This window comes from Buceros rhinoceros, unplaced genomic scaffold (genome assembly GCF_000710305.1).
Source record: "Buceros rhinoceros silvestris isolate BGI_N320 unplaced genomic scaffold, ASM71030v1 scaffold14710, whole genome shotgun sequence".
Classification (NCBI taxonomy): Eukaryota; Metazoa; Chordata; class Aves; order Bucerotiformes; family Bucerotidae; genus Buceros; species Buceros rhinoceros.
Genome location: NW_010388025.1, coordinates 64,585 through 84,949, shown reverse-complemented (window position 1 = coordinate 84,949; position 20,365 = coordinate 64,585). Strand labels below are relative to the sequence as shown.

Here is a 20,365-nt window from a genome sequence, read left to right as displayed (position 1 = left end):
ATCTGTCCAGTCAAAAACCTGCCTGTTCCCAACCCAAATCAGGATAGAGCTGACACTATCCTAGATCCATAAGAACATTTTTTAGCCCAGGAACCCTTAGTATTAGAGAGGAAAAAAAAACCCTAGCAAGCTCTAGGTGTGTATAGAATACCTAACAACTCAGCTGAATACATGCCCAGTAAGGGAGATGCAGACTGAGACAACCCACTTTCCAGGGCTGAAGAAACTTTCCGTCAGTGAAATTCCACCACTTCCTTTTCTGGAAGAGAATGGTAACCCTGTCCTCACATTAAAAGGTCATTTTCTAAAAGTAAAACCAGCTGCTTATAAAAAGGGTTTTTTTGCATCACAGAAATTACAGACTTTTGCCCTTACGTAAATAAACCTTCAAAGAACTGCTCACTTAGACTTTTTCTGAAAAATCCAAGTGGCTGGTAAACACACGGCTCAACTGATGTTATTAGTTGCTTGATATTCAGTATTTCATGCATGGTAACACACAAGTATTCCACAAAACCTGACCAAGGAAGCTTCTTCACTTTGGGTACAGCTGGTCGAAACTGAGTCATCTGATCTGTTCAAGATGGTCATGTAAATGTATAATTAAGATGCAGTTTTAAAGAATAATGCAACATTCAAAAGCTACTATAGCATCATGAGATACACCTTCATATTTCCCAAAGTGGTCAAGTTACAAGCTTAGGGAAAAAAATTAATTCAATTCATACACAGTCAATACAACGCAAATTACAGTACATGATTAAAAACAACTCTAAAAAGACTAACATTTTATTATACCTGTATTTTAGGGCTTTTACAGGAAAACTCAGATTTGCTTCTCCATATGCAAGGTGTACACTTTCACTGTCCCCTGACTGAAGCATTCTCTCTGCTTCCTGTAAATTCCAAGTAAGTCTGTTAAATTCCTCATGCAGCAGAAATCACAGCAGTATCTCATGCTGACAGTTAATTTCCATAGGGGTAGGTGGTACTTCCCTGGAGGTACTGGAGTTGAATATGGGTGATACAGCTTAAGACTTTTTTTTCTTAGAATTGTTTCACCCAGGTCAGGCGCGGGGGTGGGAGGAGAGTGGAACAGGAAGGTGTGTGTTACAAGCTCTGTAAGGAATTCAGCTATCCGGTGTGCAGGTAGGAAGGACTTTTATGGAGAAGTTATATAAGTTATACAACTATTTTACTATATTATTGGTAACTAGCAGTTGGTTTTAACTACAGCCCTGCAAACACACACAAGTAAAATATTCCCGATATGATGAACAGGTCTGTGAATAATTTAAGCAGGGTAAGGATCCCTAATCCACTACTTTTCCCTCCGTCTCCCTTTTCTCAGCTTCCTATCTGATGAAAGACAAAGAAAACAACATTTTGTGATAAAAACTGCTTCTTTGCACTTTGCTTCCTAATTTTAATCACAAGTAAGAGCCATAGTTCATAAAACCATCACTGAAACAGTGACTTTTCCTCAACTTTATTGCCAGTAATAGTTCCTCTAGCAATAAATCTCATTAATAAAGAAATTTAAAATGTATATTTGGTATAAAAATCATGTGTTCAGGCCATCTCGATTTCTTTTACATCTCATTCAATTTAGTTGAAATAGTAATTTACAACATGCTTGGTTTGATTGTTTTCACACTTACTTCTTTCTCTTTTTTCTTCTTGTCATCTTCTTTCTTCTTTTTACTTTCTGGCATAAGATCATCAAGCCAGCTAAGCTCTCTTTTGGTGAAACACAGATCCATAAGCTTGCGAATGAATACTAACGCTAGCACCTTAAGGGAACCGTAAATGCAATAATTTATATTAAGCTATTTAATTGAACAAAAACGCACACGTACTTTCAGTACATACAGAATCTTTAACTGAAACCCTTCTTGTAGTACAAGTTATCTTACTACAAAGTTAAATGAATTCCACTTTCAATAGGTACTTACAGCTAAACTGCTACTTTGAGGAAACAGAAAGTCCTTGCGTTTCAAAAATGAACAACTGGTACTACAGGCTGTTTTGTTTCTTTCCCACTCCCCTCTTAAGGCAGCAAATACGTTTCGAAGACATTCTGGATGATGCACATACTCTTGGAAAATTATGAATTTGTAAAATAGAAAACTTACCATCATAGGGAAAACAACAGCAGCTGCAGAGGCTTTAATCACCCACAACAGAACTAGACAAGTGAGCTGAACAACTGTAAAGATATGGACCTTCCAGAGTGGCACATAACGTAGATAAATCAAGTCTGGTTGATGTTTGGCAGGCATTCCGAACAGTTTTATACGGTCAAAAAACTGCATTAAAAAATAAAATCATCCTTCAGTTAATTATCTTCTTCCCCTCCAGAAGGAAATAAACATTTTTAGGGAACTCCAGAAGTGTAAGTTAATCCCAGATAAAATACTAATGAAGGACACTGAACATTCATGAGGGCGGAGTTGGGGGCTGTTTGATTTGTTGGGTTTTTTCCTCTCCTCTCATTACTACTACAAAATTTGAGTAAATTTGCTGGTCAGCTACACTACTGAAAGAATAAATGCAAAAGAACTGAGAAGTGAAGGAATAACATGGTAAGAACAAATATCTGAACATGATACTCAGGAAATTATCCTACATACTACTCAGACAATATTTGCTAACTTTATTATCACTCACATTAAGTAATGTATTATTATTTCCTTTTCATTTAAGCAAAAGCAAATTGTTCATTAAAATCAGACTTTACCTGAATGCCTTTTAATGAGGATACTCCCATGTAAAGAAAGACACCATATAGTACTGGCATTGGAATAAACTGGGGAGGAAGAGACACCCAGACAGTTACTTGTGGAATCAACAAGCATAACACAGCACTCCACAGTAGTGGAAGACATAGACCAAGTTATGTTTAACTTTGTGTTTTACTGAAGTGAAATCTGTAAAAGCTGTCTGTGGCTCTTTATTTATACAGAAAATACATGCACCACTGAGCAGCTAAAGAATCTAGAGCTAACAAAGCTATCACCAGGACTGAAAAAGCAGTTCCATCTTGACTGCCCATTCATTCGGTTTTCTAGGTTGCAAACAGTATTTTGAAGTGTGCTGCTTTATGTTGCTGTCAGATAGGAACTGTACTGAGATTATCAAGTTTTACTTTTGATCACTAATCTTGCATTTCTGGAGCAGATGAAACAAAAAAACCTCACTATACCTACCAGGGTATGAAAGACTGCTAATTATTCAGGGCTAAATTATCCTCCATAAGAAGACCAGTTTAAAGATTACTAAAATAATGAAGTTGTCCACTGATTTCAGTGGCACTTTCAAACCTCTGCAGCCTACACAAATCAAGCGATGCTGTCTCTGCTCCTGAATTCATGGAACTTCTTAGTAAAGGACAGCCACGATACAATTTGAAATCTTTAAAAAAAACACTGCTATCAAGCCTGAACAAAAACCTTTACTGAAACTTAAAGAGTGTGGAATAAAACTATGCCTTAGGGATTCATTACTACATATGTGTAAAGGTTAGTGCCTTCACTACGAACTCTATAGTTTGACACACTAGTACTTAATCAGTATAAATCCATACATGGAACAAAAGCACAGCAACTTACAGATGCAAGGCTTTATTATCCTTCCTCCTTTTGAACAGTAACATCCATTCACATTGAAAAAGAAACATATTTCATGAAGAGCAAATAGTAATAATGCCCTTCCTATTACCCTTGGTTCCATCAAAAATAGAAGTGTTAGTTTCTAAGAATCAGCTGTTAAAATGTGGGCAGATATCTAGTTTCAGCAGTCAGCACCTTTGTCTTCTGCTTTTGAGCAGCAATAAATCTATTTCAGCATTTCTTCTTCTGATCGTTTGCATTATACAGCTGAACTCTTGGTATCTTTTCATCCAGACACTGTCAAATCTGAATACTCATTTTTTTTAACTGCCACTTCCTTACTGTATTCAGACCTCTACTTTCTTTAACACATAGAAATGGTCAAATACTAAGAATTTACAGTATGTGGTTCTAATTACTAAATGATAGCTGTGTGTTCATAGGTTTATTTCTTCCCACTATCCAAACTTGAACTGCCATTAGAAGCTACCTGTCCATGAAATTGCTCGTGGTCTGTCTTTAGACAGACTTTTACAAAGTTCTTTAAAGGTATTTGCAATTATGCAGTTTATGCCATATCTGCTCTTTTGACAACAAAAAGACCATCTTTTCATTTCTCTTTTTAACTATTGGATTTGAAACAACAAAGCAGAAGCAGATTGGATTTTACTGAAATTTGAGCAAAAAGCCAACTGAACTGACTGGTAGTCCCTTTCAGAAGGGCACTATGGATATAAACAAAGTATAAACTGCAGCCACAATCCAACCTTCAAAACCTCTAATACACTGTGATGATACACAAAGACAATCTTGTCTCTTTAAACACCAAAGGAAGTGAACAATGTCACTTCTGATGACCACTTTTTAACCACCTATTGCTGTTTCTTCTGCTATATTATATAACTTCTGCTCAGGTAACTTTATACCTTTATTACACCTCTTTTCTCTCTCCATTTACGCACTCCTGTAAGAACTACAGAAAAACTATTTAAGGTAACATGGAGTAGAGAAACTAAGAAATAGCTGGCAAGAAATCAAGTAACATGGGCAAAGGTTGCTTTCTTCACTACTCACATTTCTAGCTTGCTCAGATTTCATTTTCTTACACCTCCCCTCATCATTTCTATTCAACTAACACCTGTTACTGAAAACGCAGTTTGCAATCAGTCCAGGCTTACTTTACTTAAAAAATTCCTAACATTATGAAATGCTAAATCACAATACTAAAATCAAAAGCACAATGAAAATACAAATATTTTGGAAAAAAATGTCTTTTACCTTTAACACAGACGTCATGAACACTGATAGCCCCATCAGGACAAAAATCATCAGTCCTGTCACTCGCTGCTCCCGGATTCCCAAAAACTTTGGTTGCTCTCCTGGTGCTGAACATTCAGATTCAACTTTCAGGCTATTAACATGACTAATAGACAGGACAGTTGCAGCAACAAACCACGGTAAGCCCATGATGGAACATACCCCTAACATAACACCAACCATGAGCAGATCAAGATGATAACCACAGCCTTTCTGTAAAATTAATCGAACACATTATTTGATCAACTTTTTATATGACACCATGTTTATAAATTAGCAGGTAAATAATAACACGTCACTACAAAAGTTAGGTAATTTTGTGGACTCACAAAGTATATTTGTTCTGTATTAGTCAATGCATACATGTATTTAGCAGCTGTTGGTAACATTTTACACATTTCCAGAATTAATCTGAAATTTTACTTACACAGCACTAGTTTTGTAAAAATCACTTTTACCTTCAGCTTATGCTCCTTCCTGTTTATAATAACAGCTGTTATTTGTTGATCCATGAAAATGAGAATGGTACAGAGCAAAGCAGGAACAGCAGCTACCAAGAGTGTCCACCAAGGATTGCCTCCAAGAGGATCTATGAACCATCCTCGGTCTTTTCGAGTGGGCTGAAAAATCAAACATCAACCATAAGAATTAAATGACTACTTCATCAACTACTTTGTAAGCAAGAAAGATAAATTTCTGCTTCTATACAATTCCATTGTGCTACTGTCTATGAAACAGCAAGCATTTAAAAAGTTAAAGTTTTTTAGAAGGTTTTATTTCTTACTTCAAATTTCTCTGGAACATGAAGCTTTGGAGATGGTACTCCTACAAGATAGTCAATCAGAACCATGATTACTATAGTCAGAAATACTGCAAAGTCACTGATGGTAGAACGCACCTACAAAGAAAAGACTTGTGTTAACCTTTGCTTTTTCATCACTATAATTTGCGTGTTTAGAAAGACAATTTTTGTGCCCTATGAATAGTGAAGTCTATCTATACTGTACTACACCACTGAACACTGTATATATTTTCTCCTTTTATCCTAAAATTTAAGCTGCCTGCCAGCATAATACAAAGCTGCAGGAGGTAAGTATTCTGTACAACTGTTCATCCTATTATCTAATTTAAAAGTGATCTACCGCAAGAAGCAAATTACTTAAAATAACTCCCTCCTCATCTTCCTGTTCCCTCAACCCCACTAGGAGGCTGCGTCACCACAGCTATCCTCTAGCTTAATTCAGTAACATCACTGAATTGTTCTGAAATCAATACTGAGACTTTTGATGCTTTAATAGACAGAAGGAGGATAATTTGCAACAGATTCAGGTTATCGAAGGTGACTTAAACATCAGGGATGCATTGGAAGGATGAACTGAGATTTATGGAAAATCTAACACTTTATTTTGGCTAACAGAAGTAAGCTGTACAAATCAATCCAAGGATAATCGCTGTATTAGTCTCTATCAGAAATAACAATCCCCTGAGGAACCGCTCAGAACCCTTCACACATTAGCAGTGTGGAAAAAGCAATCAATTGTTCTCTACGACTAAGGTGAAGAAAACAGCAGCAGCATTATCTCTCCAAATGATACCTGGCAATACCCATTAATATGGTGAGATAGACTGCTTAGGTCTAACATTTAGAACATCTTGTAACTATAGGAGAGTAAGCACTGAATTTTCTGAATTTTCCTCTAATGTCTTCATTTCTTAATAATTAGATAATTTGCTGTTTTAACTTTCTTTTTCTGTCTTAAAAGAAATCTCTCAATATGAAGTTCTGAAACAAAAAAGAAAATTCAACTTCTATAAATTATACTAATATATTTATCACAAGATAACAATAATCTCCAATCAAAATTACCTTAGTTGGGAAATAGCGTTTGGTCTTGAATTGCTTAAGGAAAGAGGAGAGGAAAAATGTTGTAAAGAATAATATGACAGACCAGAAGAGAACATCTGGAATATATGGTCCATGATGGCCACAGGCTGATCCATGAAACACACCATGAAATCTTAAACATTCCTAGAAAGAGAGAAATTCCTTAAATTTCTACATTTTATTCATATAGTACCTTCAACCTGACTTGTAGCTTTTCAACATAAAACACATTCAAGAACTTTCACAATCCCAAAAGATGTTTCCTTCCTTCATCACCACCTCATCCTGAAATGCTAAAAAAAGTGTGATGTCTGTTCCAGAAGAGCCACAGTAGCCAGCACTGATTATTTCAGGATGCCCAAGAATAAACAACTTCTTTACATTCAGCTTATTTCTATTCTATTCCTCAAAGCATCACAAAACTGAATGTATAAATAAAGACTAAGGACTAAGCCCAGGAAAAGCAGACTATCCAACATTAACTTTCAAGCTAACAAACAAAAAAGCCTCTCCTAAGTTTCTCCCACGTCTTTATGCTTGACTTTGTTTTGTCCTAATACAGTTAAGGACAAAACAGACTCTCACAAAATGAAATTAACAACTGTGAGAAAAACATTTCTAGTAGAGAAGCACTGTAAATAATGGATTTGAATAAAAGAGAAAACAGTCAGCTGATTCCTATCCAAAAGGCTCACTGAAATGCTAAGAAAAGAATTAAAGCAGATACAAGGAGTACAAGAAAACAACAAGCCAATAAATCAAATAGTTAGAAGCAGCAATGCCACAACCTAGTTTTTAAACAGGTTAATTTATCAAAAACTGAACTTAAGACAAAAATTATCCCCATTGTAATCTACTTTGAGTATAAGCACCTATATCAGTTCTGTCTCTTTGGGAAGGCTAAAGAAGCTGAAGAGAATGAAAAATTACAAAAAATAAATATAAAAATTAAATTCAAGAGAAACGGCCATCCTAGGTGATTATGGTAACTAGGAGCAGTTGGTGATACACAGAAAACACCACAGCTAAAACTCACATAAAGCACTGAGGTTTTTCACAGTGTTTTTGCTGTGCAAAACACTTTCTATTTTCAGTGTGAATGCCTAGGCTTACACACAGGATAGCCCACAAACAGGTTTCTACTGCCACTTCAGACAGCCTAGGATGGCTGCAGTAGGCAGGCGCAGCTGGCAAATGCAACACAAAATCTATAGCAGATCCAAATCATTCAAGATGCAGGTGGAAAACGGGTGCCAGAGTATGCAGAGCAGCTGTAGACAGCTGTGTTTAGGCAACTGAATCCCACCCAAGCAACCTCTAATCAGCAAAAATGTTTCTTCCCAAAGTGAAGCCTGCAGCATCACTTCCACATAATAACTTTCCTCCTCTTCACCTACCCACAAAATTAGGTGTTGTTAGGAAATACCCATTTCAAGAGGTAATGCTTCCAAAACCTGTTCCTCCAAATATCTCTTCCTCTTTTCTTTTAACCTGCAATTTTCTAAATAATTATTTTCTTCCAGTGAATATTTAGGTAGCTTCTTTGATTCTGTTGAAGCTTTATACCAATGTCTGACAAACTAATGAAATGTGTTTGCTACCACATTTTAACCGCAGGTTCTATCTTCACATCATCTTAAAAATATTTGTTCATCCTCTCCAGGAAACTGACAGAAGCAATCTCCTGCTTATCCACCTCAGCAGATTCATACGCACTTCAGAAAGAAGACTGTTCTGTCTCCCAGGGTTACAGTGGTTACCTTGTGCAGACACATGGTATTAGCATTTACTGCTACAGACTTGTTCATCCAAACCACTACAATGACTGTTTTAAGCGTTATGAGAGGAATAAAAACAAAAGAGTTAAAAATACAGTTTTAAAGAAAACAGTCCAAGTTCAAATCAAGAAAGAAACCAGATGAAAAATATTCATCAAGACTGGTAGCGTGTGGGTATTTCTTTTCTTATACATACATACACACAGACACAGAATTTAGATACTCACAGAAACAGTAAGGTTACTCCACGCTATATTTTCCACAGACTTATTCATACTCCTCCACACCTGCAAAGTTTCATTGCTGGGTTTCTCAGGCTCAGAACACACACATCTTAAGAGAAGGGAAAAAAAAAAAATTACATGCTTTTAAGCCATATATGCCAAAATGCAGCAATATCCAGTAATTCCAAAAATCCTGAAGAGTTTAAACCAGTTTAGCCCAACCTTCTACAAAAGAAGCAAAGTACAAGACTCCTCCTTATATGATATGAACTAGGATTATTGGGAGAATGGGAGAAATGAAGAATCAAAGCAGCAGCTGCTCAGGAGGTTTGAACAGACTGAATCAAAAAACCCAAACTATGTATTTTAAAGAATCAGAACCAGGCAAGATGCTGATTTAACTATATGATTGATTTTCCAGTTTTTAAATAGAATGACACCTGAAAAAAAATTAAATAGATAATATACACAGATTTCTACTTATCATGAATAAAAAGATGAAGATAAAAAACCAAATAACAGCACCTTCCAATAACCCTATAGTAACATATATTGTGTTACTTCTAAAGATTTCTATACAGTTGGACTAACATTACAAATAGTTTTCTATGACCATGCAAAAATTTCACTGTGTGATTTCCACGCAGCATAACATCCCATAATGATTCAAACTTAAATTATTTTTTATCATTCAAATCATAATTGAAGTTTCCTCAAATCAAGTCTATTTTTGCCTATGATGGTAATTGCTGAGTGAACTCCCTGTCCTTATCTTGAACCACAAACATTTAATCATATTCTTCTGAGCTGAGAAGGAGCGGTGATAGACCAGCTTGGTGGGCACCTGGCATCCACCCAAGGTCAACCCACCATAGGTAGCTAATATAAAACTGCCACAGAACCCAAAAATACAAAAGAGATACATCTAAATAGCTTGCTTATTGCATTCCTTAAAAGAAAAAAGTTAATTTAGTACTCATAGTTTTACTGCTAGTTACTGTGATGAATAGATCTAATAGTTGTTCTTAGCCAGGAATGAATAAAACACAACTGTACTGTATTTTCTATTATTCTCCTCTCTCTTAAAAATTATTTTTTCAATAAGTATTCTCCATAATTACAGTAGAAAGTAATACTGTTTAAAGATGTTAACTCCCTATTCACAGTATGTGAAAGCTGCAAAATCATCGATTGGTTTGGGTTGGAAGGGACCTTTGAAGATCATCCAGACCAACCTTCCCCTGCAGGGAGCAGAAACATCTTCAATTAGATCAGGTCACTCAGAGCCCTGTCCAGCCTGAGCTGTAAAGTTCTCAGGGATGGGGCATCTACCACTTCCCAGGGCAACCTGCACCAGTGTTTCACCATCCTTAGTGTAAAAAAATTTCTGCCTTCTTTTAGTTTAAAACCATTACCCCTTGCCTGGTTGCAACAGGCCCTGCTGAATTGACTGTCCCCACCCTTCTTATAAGCCCCCTTTAAGTACTGAAAGGCTGAAATAAGGTCTCCCTGGAGCCTTCTCTTCTCCAGGTTCAACAATGCCAACTCGCTGAGCCTTTCTTCACAGCAAAGGTGCTCCATTCCTCTAATAATTTTTGCGGCCCTCCTCTGGACCCTCTCCAACAGGTCCATGTCTGTCTTGTGGTGAGGAGTCCAGAGCTTGACACAGTATTCCAGGAGGAGTCTCACCAGAGCTTCTCTCCAGAAGCTCTGCATGCCTCAGCCACCTGGAAATAATCCTCACTCATTTCTAGAAGTATCAAGGTAGAATTCTTGTTCTGACCTCCCATCTCCAGGCTGACCTTTAATAAAGCTGCAATTAAAGCAGGCATTATCACAGCCCCTTATCCCTTCCAACCACCCATAGCTGACAGAAAATTAATTCCGCAGCATCCTGAACACAATTTTTCTGAGGTTTCTCATGCCCATACCATCCCAAACACTACTCCTATCCTTCTACTGACAGGCACATATTACAGTTTATTACACGGTATGTCTCCATACTATAAACATTCCCACATGTATTTTACTAACAGATAGAAACTTGGTACTTACGAATATAAAGTCAGTTTATCCAAATCATTGTGCATATTGAAGGCGTACACTTCTCCTAAATGAAAAAGCTTTTCCAATGCCTCGTAAATAAATATGATGCATATAAGAGCTGCAAAAGCTTCCTCAGTAAACCGAGTGATGTAACACACAAGGCTGCTGGCATCTGTGGCTACAAGCACTATGCATAAAAATGCAGTCCACAGACCAATGCTAGTTCGCAGAGAGAGGTAGGACAGACCATAATCCCTGTATGAAGAAACAAACAAAAATATTAACTGAGCCAGAAGTCACCTATAGTATATTCTATTCGAAAACAGATACTGTGGCCAAGCTCTATCGGTACTCATCACTTTTCTCATCCTTGACGTTAGTTCCATAGGAAGCAGAAACTTTTCTCTCTCATCTTCTACCAAAGCAAAGCAACACTGCAAGGTGTTTCGAGGATTGAGGGTGCAACTACCTAGGCTTAGGAAGCATCATGGGAATGATCATTCCAGAATTATTTAGATGCTTTCTCCTAGAAGGCAGATAAATCCCTGTTTACCCTTGCAGAATTAAGGCCATCATCTTCACACAGTCAGAACGTAATCAATGATTTTCTCGTTAAGGCTCACCATTGTCTCACACCTTTGCCAAACCACATCCATCTCTCAGTCTACTGCCTTTACATTTTCATAGACGCTCACTTTAATAATCATCTGCTTTCAATTACAGCTACTCTAACAAGCTAGAAAATGCATCAAACTAATTTCTACAAATGTCACTTACCGGCAAAATTTAAATAATATTTTTTCAAATACTAGAACTGGTCCGGTGCTCCCCAAAATAGTAAGAGGTTGACCAGCAAAGAGAGAATAGGCAATCCCAGTTAATGAGGCTCCAAAGAGAGACTCTATTGCACTCTGTTTGGAGGAAAAGAAACTGCTGTCATTGTGCTGCCTTTCAAGTTAACGTTTAGCATCACATCTGCATAAATACAGTATTGAGATGCATTAACTGAGAAACAAGACAAGATGTAAAAATATTGCAATTAATACTGATGTTTGAGACACTGTATTTTTGCAGTAACAATACCATGGACAAAAGATTTTGAAAGTGTCACTCCTGAGAAACACAAAGCCATCCGAAACCAAGAGAATGAGTTACTAGCCCTGCTAGCTATGAAGGGAAAACATATCAACAATTACTACAAATAAAAAAAAAAAGTTACTCAACATTTAGTTTAAGGAAGGAATTACCTGACTCTGCAAAGAAAATATATACATATACTGCAACATACCTGTACCAAAACATGATATGGTGTGCCATATCAAACCTGCATCAGTCAACCAAGCATTACAAAAGAAAAAACTGACAGGCGAAGGTGCAGGGGACATTACTGAACAATGCTGGTTTATGTATACATGACACCAAAAATAGATGAGAGTAAACCAGTGTCCCACCTGGTAATGCATTTCTTTTTACTGAAGTAAGATATCTACTTCAGTTCTTGAATTAAGTGCTTTACTAGAACCTTTTCTGCTAAAAAATGTTGCAATGCTCCTCAGAAGAGAGGGGCAGGACTTTTTAGACACCAAAATGATATTAAAGTTGCTTGAAAATTGTTATCTGCTGCATTTACAAACAGGAGAAGTCATGGTCTACAGATTAAAGGGTTCCTGGTAAAATCTTTAAGTGTTTGCCATTTTGCAATTACGCAAGCCTAAGAAAACAGTATTTATGCAAACTTAAGCTCAAGTTCAGGAAAGCATATAAAATTGGGCAAAACATTTTGCTGAACTGGGGCTATTAAAAAACAAGTCCTTTGTTCTTTACATTAGGGGAAAAAAAATTACATGAACATATAATAATCCCAGTCTCTTGCTCTACCAACTTTGAATTAGTGCTTTCAGTTAGTCAATGCATTAACCTTGGGGCTCTCAATCAGGGTGGCAGGGACAGCAGTACTGTGGAGATGATGACCTCTGGGAATGTGAGGGAAGGTTTCAAACACAAACTGTGTACCTTACAATGTCAGCTACTGTGCTTGAACATGAGTGTGCAGTAACTAAATTTTATATTCAATGATGCACACCAAGTATCTGAAGGCAGGAACAAACCTGCAAACAATTCCAGATAGCTAAAAGAAAGAAGGCATTTAAGAATCAAGCTTTAAAAGGAGCATATATTCATAACTATACATGACGTACATTCAACAACTATATCGACATTTTGATAACTATTCCTACACTGAGTGGCAAAAACGGTGCACAGAAAAGACAATTAATTTCTGTATTTGCTATCAGCTTGAAGCGCTACATGAATATGCAAAAATCTGAATCAACAGCATTACTTAAGAGAGATAAAATAGTTAACTGAATTTTAATGTAGTACATGCTTAAAAACTTGATCTAAATATCAAGAATAATTTTATAGCACCATATGCTTTACCAAAATCTTAAAATTTCTAAAGAACGTGTCTGAATACATCTTTCCCTCCCCCCAAATAGGGCCTTGTTTCTTGCAATAGATTTAAAAACAGAAAATACACTTCAAACTATTTTACTCACAAGCCAATTGACACAAACACTAAGTTACTAACATTGCTGATGTTAGATGTTATTCTTTCTCTGCTCCAAAAACCAAAGTGCAGCAATATTTTGGTTAAAAAGGTGCTGGTGTTATCTACTGCCCAGCATAAGACTACCAAAATTTTGTACATGTATGGTTTATATTCAAGCTGTTTAAGAGTATTTTCTGCTCATAAACCTTATTATGTTAACAACATACCATTAGTAAAAGCTTAAGCATATCTTGTCCGTTACTTAAATACACAATTGACCGCTACCCACATACTGCAGGCATTATCATCCTTGTAGGCCTACTACTCAAGGCCAGTACATGTTCTTGGCTATCCACCTTGAGCCTCTGACTTTGCCTAAAGTAGGCCTAGTGGGATGGTGCACCTTTACTGATGTTCGTTATTTTTAAGTAGCCAAAAAGAAGGCAATGCAAGCCTTTTCTCAATTCATGAAGCCATTCATCCAATAAGGCAGGATAAACATTTTTTACCTCCACTGTGCATCTTCTCCTGTTCACATGGGTTCCCCACATTTTCCACAGCAATTACCTTTTGGGGAAGATCTGCCTTGGGGCAGGCTAATCAAGTGCTGTGGGTAAACTCTTCAAATACAAGTATAAATAAATGAGACAAATGCACACAGTGACTTGCCTCTGAAGGTCTAAAAGCCTGGCCACTACCATTCTTTGTACTCACTATTCTGCCTTGTGTAGCTTCTCCCAGGAGCCCTCCAAAAGTGATTACAGGAGACATACAGGCACAGTATAGGAAAAGAATCGAGGCCAGGCACTGCAGGCTTAATGCATCCTTGAAGTCACTCAAGAAAAAAGGTGCTTTCCTTTGGATGTCAAGTATCAAACCACCAAAAAGCCTAAATAGGTGAGATGAAACTCGTCAAACTGTACACTAAAGGATTCTAGCTAGTTCAAAACTATGGGCTACACATGATTGCCAGTGCCTATTGCCAGCACAAATTATCTATTTCATAATCCAGATTAAAGCATAATATTTTAACATGTAAATGAGAATCTTATCTATTCCAATTCAGAGGTATTCCAAATATAATCAAACAGGTTATCTGCATTTTAAAAAGCTGGCTAGGTATTTTTTTTATATGGGCTAGATACTGAAAACATGTATTTGCAAATGATTTTACCTAAATAACGTTTTAAGTCAAATCTGTCTTATGATATTCAAAAACAAGGAACAAGAAGAAATATGCGAACAAGAAGAAACATGCTAAACCTCAACCAAGACCACTGCATTGATACATTTCAATGTAACTACTCCAGTAAGCAATTGTGGGGTTTTTACGTGAATTCTCTACATACATATGGCTAGGTCCATAAATAAATTTAGGTCTATTATTATTAACAGTGTTTTCATCTGAAGTAAAGATATTCTACAAATGGAAGCAGAAAAACCAAACAGATATAAGTCAGTTCAACTGGGTAAGTTGAACTTAAAAAGCTTTTGGTAGTTTCCAAAAAAAAATTTCAAGATTCCAAAATACTAGGAGCAATTTTGCACTTTCAAAAATTTTATTTTATTTTGAATTATTTAAAAAAAATTCCATTCTGAAGAAAAATAGCCTCATCTATAGATAATTCTGTGGGCAGAAATCGACTTCTCAGCTCCACACATTGTCTGCAAAAAGGCAAAAAGTGTAACAAAGCCAAAATGGTAAGAATCAACACAAGTGTTGTAAATTCCTTCTTGCAAAGGTATCAGAAACATGCATTTCATTTGGAAGTTTATTATTTTGGGTATAACAACACTGTACATCTTTTCCAGAATTTCTCAGATGATTTAATCTACTCTCTCATACGAGATATGAAAGTTTAATCTTAACCAGATATTTCCAGCACGGTGGGTTTTTGGCAAGTACTTCAGAATTAACAGAGAACAACAATGCAATTCAACTGAAAGAATTTCCTTCAATTTTACTTTAGATCTAAAAGAAAAAACAAAAAAACCTAATCAAAGTATTTTTTGCCATTGTATATTCCTTGTTGTTCCATTTCTTACACATTGAGTAAAACAAGTTTGCATTACTGGAAATTTTTAGTGTCTAGCCCAATACTAAAAATTTTATATTCCTGCTATAATTATGATAACTGCATGCTCTTGATAATTAAAAATTAAAACTCAACTCTTAAAAATCAGTTAGTTAAATTAGGCAGCATCTTATATGAAATCCTTCACCCATGTGTTGAGAAACATTGCCACAGGCTTGAAAATGCTTTAAGCAGATTAGCATTTATAGGCAAGAATCCAACACTTGAAAAGGAAAAAGGATGTGCTCTAATACCATGATTTTTTTATGTTCCAATGCCATTAAAAACTGTGAAAACTTCTGACTTTTATTTCATTCTGTATTTAACTAGTATTTAGGGAAGTGAACACACCTTCCAGTTCTCTCAAGTTCAGGTCCAGCGTGGTGGCCTTCTTCTTTGAGAGGCTCTCCTGCAGGAGTAGATCCATTTGGAAATTTAGGTAACTTCCTTTTCTCCTACAGAAAAAAAAAAAAAAAAAAAAAAAAAAAAAAAAAAAAAAAAAAAAAAAAAAAAAAAAAAAAAAAGAAAAATCATGGTTTGAGACCACTTTTACACTAAAAAGTATAATTCGAAGACAGCATGCAAAGATTCTATGCCCTTCCCAACCTTTTTCATATTCCCATCTTGTCAGTAGTCCTTCATTTGCCAGATTCATCTTTTGTTGAGCACACACAACTAGAATTGCACGTCACTCCCAAAAAGATTATTAGTAACTTGCACAACAGTATTAACCTTCCTTCTTTCTACAAGAAATGAACACGATGAAACAAAGCCTACTTTCCAAGACACGGCAGAGGCTCAACCATGAAGACTAGAACTCTTTAAGACATTTTTTTTCCTTACTCATATCTCAAGCAGAAGTCTCTAGCTTCTAACAGGAACTGACCTCACTTAACGACATACATGGTATTTAGCTGGAGTACAAATGAGAAGTCATTTCCCCTATTCAGCAAGGTGTTCACTATCTCCTCATAAATTTCTTCACCAAGCTTGCCTTCCAAAACACACATCCTCCAACTCACCCCCAACCCCACCTCTGCTTATTTTGGAAATAACTGGTAGCCTCAGGATCTTCGAGAATAAACATTAAAACACTGACTGAAATGTAAACAGATGAAAGGTTTCATAAGAATAACAATACTTCTGCTGATCATAGCTAGATGAATAATAAAATTTATACTATAAACTCAGGCACAGTTTTGGACCAATTGTAGATCTCACATGAATTCATTTCAGTACTACAAAAGGAAATATAGCAAATACAATTTACTTAAAAGGCTAGGAGGAAATTGATTAACACTTTTCTTTATTATTTTTTATTTAAATGGCCAATCTGCTTTTTCTTCCAAATGGATGTGGGGGCTTTCCTGATGCTTTACTGAAATTTATACTCGGTACACAATTTACTTATATTTGGAAATGGCATTTTCAAAGTAAAAATTATGGCACTCTCTACTGGACTTTTTTTTTCTTTTACCTGGGAAGGAACACTTTTTGGTGGCTCAATTCGTATAGATGGATCCCATTCTCCTGGAGGCAGGACTGTCACTTGGTCTAAAAATTCATCAATTCCTGACAACAAATCATTTCGGTCTTTTGCCTTATAGGCAACATCATGGAAAACCTACAAGAAGAAGGTACCCGACATTCATTTTATTTTTTTTTTTTTTTTAAGAAGAAACTGATTATAAGGAACACTTCATTATTTTTAAAAAGGCGTGGGAAATTTTTTAAAGTCTTCAAAATTTAGGCTTTTACTTGGACACTTTTGCATGAAGAACTACCTGTATGCACACCCCTATGAAACATAAAATAAGGAAGTTCTATCTGCAAACTCAAAATCTCTTCGGAGTTCATTTCTAAAATTAATTAAAAAGTTAATCTTCAATATTCAGTAAATCAAGTTCATGTACTGTTGCCTGAACAATACTGCCCAACAGCCACTGTGCCACTATGCTGTGCTAAATCAAGACATACATACTTTAAATAACCTTCAGACTTCTGGGGTTTATTACTTACCACAAGTTTTTATTATGAGTAAGAACTCCATTTGTACACCTCTAGCTTAATTAATTTTTAAAAACTGCTTAAAAAGCACATGAACACAATCCTCTTATGACCCAAAAAAACCCCACGCCATTTCACAGACTACTACGACACAAACTCTGAATTGACAAACAGGTAGTTTTAAAAAAAAAAAACAGCCTGAACCCCAAGACACATTTTACACACACAGAGAAAACAAAATGCTTGTCTTATACCGAAAATCTGTTTGCATAAGGTGATCCTAAATTTCTTCTGTGCATTTGAAGACTGATCTGTTCATGTCTAAAGACCTGAAAATTAAAGTCTCCTAACTATAGATTAGAACTTAAGTCTATTTAAGTCTTTTTAGACCACTGAGTAATCTATATTTTTCTATTTCAGTGAGCTACAGTATTCCTAAAAAATATTAAAAGCTTTTGCTTTTAATATTTTAGCTTCTATTAAGTTCTCACACAGGACAAAGCTCAGTGAATTAAACTCACTAAATTAAGTTCTCCCAGTGCATTCACTGAGACTAGTTCCTCCGTTGTAAAATGATCGATTTCTGCTTTACATTTCCAACCTTTGAATTGTTCCAGAGTAAGAGAGTATTAGAATTTCTTCTAGATAATCCTAATAATTATCAACAATTCAGTAGGTGGCGCTCAATGCAAAGTCAGAATTAAAACATTCTAATTTTGCTCAGTAAGATGACTTAAAAAAATCCTGATTCCCCTCTGCTCTTTAAAACAAGGGCTCTAAGCGTATGACTTCAAATGCCTAGTGAAACTCTAATTTTAATCATTTGACCTTGCTTTGATAAAAAAAAAAAATATCTGTGATGACTCAATCACACACATTCTTAAATTTTCTGTCCTGAATGCTTACGCAGTTTACTGTGTTCTTTTCAAGATACACTGACTGGTATCAGACACAATTTTACTTAATAGTTCTATTTTCTAATTTAACACAAAAAAGGAAATTTATATGCTAAAACTAAGATATTTTCTCAGCAATACATTTAGGATTTCTTCAAGAAAGACAAGGGGAAAAGTTAATTTACCATTAGCTAGTCCACTGCTAAGTTTACAGTTCTTCACTTAATCAGTTTGATGTTCTTTAACCTATCACTCCAGAACATGTTTTTATTGAAAACAGTCAGCAAATACTTTATTCTAGTCTTCTTTAACTACAAGCGTTTAAAATACATCACTCACATCATCTGTCATAAGTGTTGCTATTGATCTTCCAATTTCATGATACTGTGGAGCTTTTCCTGCTGGTCCCAGCAACAAAAACAAAAACCTGTGGCGAAAGCAATCGAGATGAATACGGCTGACTCATTTGAATGTATTCAGAGGGTTCTTCCAAACTAAAGTTTGAAGAAAATTTAGTGGTGAAGTAAAAATATCCTCTTCACCACTTCAGATCTAAAAGACAGCTGCAAGACTAAGAAAAGACTCGCCTCAAAGTCATTACTAGAAAGAACTCAAATCCTGAACCAAATCTACTCTGAAATCTTCCAAATTAAGCCTAATTTTTCAGCTTCTTGCAATGCCTTAAATGTAGCAGAAATTCACAGACTAGAGCTCAAGTAGTATTCCCTCTGGATTATAAGCCTTTCTGACATTCCCACTGGCAAAGACCCCTTAAGTGAGGTCCTAATTCTATGATCTGCTCTAGTCTGATCATCACCTCTTCATGGGAGCTAAACTCCTCTGTCTGTGGCTGGGTATGTCACACAGCGATTGCGAACAGATAAACTTCAAGCAATGCACTGGGCATATTCATATAGGCGTATCCCGGTCCTGTGGCAGTGGAAAGAAAGGGAACCTGCACTTTGAACACTGAAGAAGGTCAAGGTGATGTTTTGAGAAGGGAATCCAGCCTGGAGGTGGGTCACAGCATACATTACAGACAGTCTCAATTTCCAATCACAGTAAGAGTTGCCACTTTTTTTTTTTTTAACTTGAGCAGGACTAGCATCTTATCAAAGGATACAAACCACAGAGTGAAATCTTGATAATAATTCTTTTGGCAACCTTTTTCCTATACTCCATGAAAATGACGTTCCTAAGTACAACACACTTGAAAAAAGTGGCACCTTCTTTCACCTCACAGTACGAGAACTCAATGATATTTTTTCTTTTACAGTTTGACTATCCTAACTAATACGGAGACTGTATCTTCAGAATCAAGTATGCTATTCCAAATCTGCAAGTCTATATCATTTATGAAATTTAGGACATGGCAATTTTAGCTACATTAATACAATAATGTGTATGTAGAAATTCTGGAATTTTCCAAGAAACATTATGAGCATTAACATCAATTACCCTCTGAAAATTCCCACAGCTATTTTTAAGAACACTGCTGAGATTATTTTTGCCTTTCATTAGTGTATAAGCTGAAAAATTACAAAGATAAACGTTAAAAAAACACCAAAAAACATAAATGTACAAATTTAAGCCAAACACCACAGAACAACCCAATACATCAACATGAACAGAAAATGAAGTGTTCTCCATGATAACTGATGAAATGATCTGCTATCTTCATCATGGGAGCTGCATTTTGACATTTGGATGATCTGTGGCAAATATAACCACAGCATACTGGTGAGACCCATGATTTTTGGGGGGTGGGTGCACCAGGCTGGATGTCATATTGTAGATTGAAAACTGATTCAATGTATTAGCTGCAGATGGGTTACCCAGTGTCAATCACGTACGTGTGGGCATATATTTTAAAAAATAAGTTTTTCTACCACCTAGGTTATTCACATACAGAGTCTTTGTATGCAAAGAGCAGAGCTTCAGATTAGACAGACTTTCAGACTTACTGGACTCTTTC

The 20,365-nt window shown here is 36.0% G+C and overlaps 1 protein-coding gene across 1 annotated transcript in view; it reads right to left on the bottom strand.

Moving 5' to 3' along the window:
- Positions 1–20,365, bottom strand: part of SLC4A7 (solute carrier family 4, sodium bicarbonate cotransporter, member 7) — a 61,806-nt gene that overhangs the window by 4,180 nt on the left and 37,261 nt on the right. Inside the window, exons 10-24 of the mRNA XM_010144521.1 lie at positions 18,730–18,817; positions 16,965–17,111; positions 15,839–15,942; positions 14,127–14,301; positions 11,639–11,772; positions 10,871–11,116; positions 8,819–8,924; positions 6,796–6,957; positions 5,713–5,826; positions 5,387–5,548; positions 4,890–5,141; positions 2,741–2,809; positions 2,136–2,309; positions 1,662–1,793; positions 799–896 (exon numbers count right to left, since the gene is read on the bottom strand). Of these exons, the coding sequence (XP_010142823.1) occupies positions 799–896; positions 1,662–1,793; positions 2,136–2,309; positions 2,741–2,809; positions 4,890–5,141; positions 5,387–5,548; positions 5,713–5,826; positions 6,796–6,957; positions 8,819–8,924; positions 10,871–11,116; positions 11,639–11,772; positions 14,127–14,301; positions 15,839–15,942; positions 16,965–17,111; positions 18,730–18,817 (2,163 nt within the window). The remainder of the gene's footprint in view (positions 1–798; positions 897–1,661; positions 1,794–2,135; positions 2,310–2,740; positions 2,810–4,889; positions 5,142–5,386; positions 5,549–5,712; positions 5,827–6,795; positions 6,958–8,818; positions 8,925–10,870; positions 11,117–11,638; positions 11,773–14,126; positions 14,302–15,838; positions 15,943–16,964; positions 17,112–18,729; positions 18,818–20,365) is intronic.